This window comes from Mchenga conophoros, linkage group LG18 (genome assembly GCF_057382185.1).
Source record: "Mchenga conophoros isolate Kocher_MC1m ecotype Shallow Benthic linkage group LG18, M_conophoros_male_GT1.1, whole genome shotgun sequence".
Lineage (NCBI taxonomy): Eukaryota > Metazoa > Chordata > Actinopteri > Cichliformes > Cichlidae > Mchenga > Mchenga conophoros.
Genome location: NC_140543.1, coordinates 36,482,742 through 36,485,241, shown reverse-complemented (window position 1 = coordinate 36,485,241; position 2,500 = coordinate 36,482,742). Strand labels below are relative to the sequence as shown.

The following is a 2,500-nucleotide window of genomic DNA, read 5'->3' as shown; positions in this document are numbered from 1 at the left end:
CCAATCAGAGGCTGTGTTGAGAAGGCCAGTTGTCAAATGTGGGCGCCCCTGGGGTTTCTCTCCAGCCTTAATAAAAGAGATTGCCTTCCTCGGAGCATGATGATGCTTGCTGATGCTGATTGCTGAGGCAATCTTTTCAGCAACTACTCTGAGCACCTGGTCGTGCCGCCAACGATACCGACCATCGGCCAGGGCCCTTGGGCAGCTGCTAAGGAGGTGTTCTAGGGTCCCTCTTCCAGAGCACAGGGGACAGGCAGGTGTCTCGCTCTTTCCCCACAAATGGAGGTTTGCTGGGCTCGGCAGAGTGTCGTATACTGCCTGCACTAGGAATCGGATCCGGTGGAAGTCTGCCTGCATGATGTTTGCCCAGGTGACCTTGCGCTGCAAGGTGCTCTCCCACCTTGTCCATGCTCCCTGCCGCTTAAGGCCTACAGCTCTGCTTACTCGCTCCTCCTCCACACCTGCTCGGACCTCTTCCTGGAGTAGCTGGTGTCTCTCCTTTCCCTGTGCCCTGCTGACCTGGGCCTTTGGGATGTACTGAATATGATGATGAGTAATCTGGTATCAGGCTGTGGTGTTAGGGACAAAGACGGACTTGCAGCCCTGCTCGTCTGTCACGTTCCAGCCTTGGTAATCGTTTTCTTTTCTGCAGCAGACAAACAGGATTTGAGTTGGTTTCATTGAGTGAAACAAAGCTGTGAGCTTCCTCTGACTCCATGTCTGCATTGTGTGGGTGGAAACATCCAGATAAAGGTCCCGAGGTTTTCTAACGGAGCATTTTATTATGACCAGATGAACAATGTCACTGTCTTCACCTGTCAGTGGGTTTAGTTTTGTGTGTTGTTGTGTTGTAATTGTTGAGAGCTCCTCCATCTCTCTCACTGTGTGTTGCAGTTTCTATGCAGACTTTGGGCCCCTCAACCTGGCCATGCTGTACAGATACTGCTGGAAACTCAACAAGAAGCTGAAGGTAATGAAGGTCTTCAGACTCAGGGCTTTGTTTGCTGTACAGACATCGTTTAGAAAACGCGTTACGCTCTTATTTTGAAAGGTCTTTGCTCTGATGGTGTGTGTGCACTCCTCTGACAGTAGACGCTTATTTTAAATGTATTAATGCACATGTGCTGTTTTCACTGATTATTGATTATCATTATTGGTTTGTAGTCTTTCACAATGTCTAGAAAGAGCCTGGTTCACTACACCAGCTACGACCAGAAGAAGAGAGCCAATGCTGCTGTTCTGATTGGTGCCTATGCTGTAAATATCCTTTCATTCGTCCATCACATCATCTGATTGCCCGTCTGTCTGTGCATTATGAGTTATGTCGTTTAACTCTGCCCTGTAGGTGATGTATCTGAAGAGAAGCCCAGAAGATGCCTACAGGACTCTGATAGCAGGAAACAGCACAGGCTACATGCCGTTTAGGTACAGGCTGCTGCTTTCTACGAAACAGCGCTTCATGCTGGGCTGTTGTCCTTACATTTACTGAGACACTGTCTGTTAAATCCAGCTTGGCTTAGCATAAAGACTGCAAGCAGGGGTAACAAGAAGAAACTCCACCTAGCTGGAGATTATTTGGCGACCATGAAGGTTCCAGGAGGTCAGGAAACCTCATCAAACCCACACTTTTAAGTTTGGGATGGGAACATGTTCCCGTGTTATTGTACACAGCAAATCACTGGAGTTAAATATTCTGGAGTTAGGCATAAAAGTGCGCAAGAGTTACATTCCGGGAGTTTATTTTTCACCTTATACTACAGTCAGTGTTGGGGAGTACTCTAAAGCGGTGTAATATTTAGGTGTTCATTCACTGGGTGCTAAGGCGTCTAATTCAACACATTGCTGGTGTTGTTTGTCTGTCGACCGTTACAGCGCCTATCTGTGTTTCTTTCTTGGACTCCGACATGTAGGAGGTAAAAATACTTTATTTACTTTGGAATTTTCTGTGAGTGTAGTGATGTTATTTATATATATATATTCAGTTACATGGATGCACAAGTAAAATATAAAGTTAACTAACTAGCACTACATGTGTTTTCTGTATGTTATGCTGATTTGGAGATAGCAGCTAGGCTAAAGCTAGTCAAAAGTTAGCTAACTAACTTATCTTACTGTATTTTAAGATACACATTTCACGTTGTCAATGAAAACGTTTATTTCTATTTCTTAATTTTAACACCAACGTTTAATTTAACGTTAGCTAACTACAGTAATATTCTGTTTAGACTCATGGTAATGGCCGTATTTAACCAACGAGAGGTGCAGCCTGCACTGATGAGATGTTGAGGTACCATTAACATCAGTTAGTTAGTCCTGCTGCACACTGAGACATGCACACAACCCTGTCTCCAGAACTGTAAAGACAAGGACACAGCAAACATGCAGTCACATTGTCTGCTAAACCAGCCTAGCTAAATAGATTTTAAGCAATATTTAGTGTGGACAGGCTAACTCAATGTAAGACAGTGTTCGTAGATTAAGTTATACACAGTTTACATAG

The 2,500-nt window shown here is 44.6% G+C and overlaps 3 protein-coding genes across 6 annotated transcripts in view; all 3 read left to right on the top strand.

The window, feature by feature from the left end:
- The window catches only part of LOC146554333 (protein NLRC3-like), a 105,077-nt gene that overhangs the window by 46,690 nt on the left and 55,887 nt on the right, over positions 1-2,500 (top strand). The window lies entirely within an intron of this gene.
- LOC146554335 (dual specificity protein phosphatase CDC14AB-like) overlaps positions 555-2,500 on the top strand; it is a 23,129-nt gene continuing 21,183 nt past the window's right edge. Inside the window, exons 1-3 of one of the 3 annotated variants that reach the window (XM_085253173.1) lie at positions 555-970; positions 1,165-1,257; positions 1,346-1,425. In XM_085253173.1, coding sequence (XP_085109299.1) covers positions 800-970; positions 1,165-1,257; positions 1,346-1,425 — 344 coding nt within the window. In that variant the 5' untranslated portion in view covers positions 555-799. The remainder of the gene's footprint in view (positions 971-1,164; positions 1,258-1,345; positions 1,426-2,500) is intronic. The other 2 variants (XM_085253172.1, XM_085253174.1) reach the window with 2 other exon arrangements.
- LOC146554337 (uncharacterized) overlaps positions 1,666-2,500 on the top strand; it is a 2,519-nt gene continuing 1,684 nt past the window's right edge. The window contains exon 1 of one of the 2 annotated variants that reach the window (XM_085253200.1): positions 1,666-1,913. The gene's annotated coding sequence lies outside the window, so the exon portion shown is untranslated. Of the gene's footprint in view, positions 1,914-2,293; positions 2,458-2,500 lie in introns of those variants that run through there. The other variant, XM_085253201.1, reaches the window with a different exon arrangement.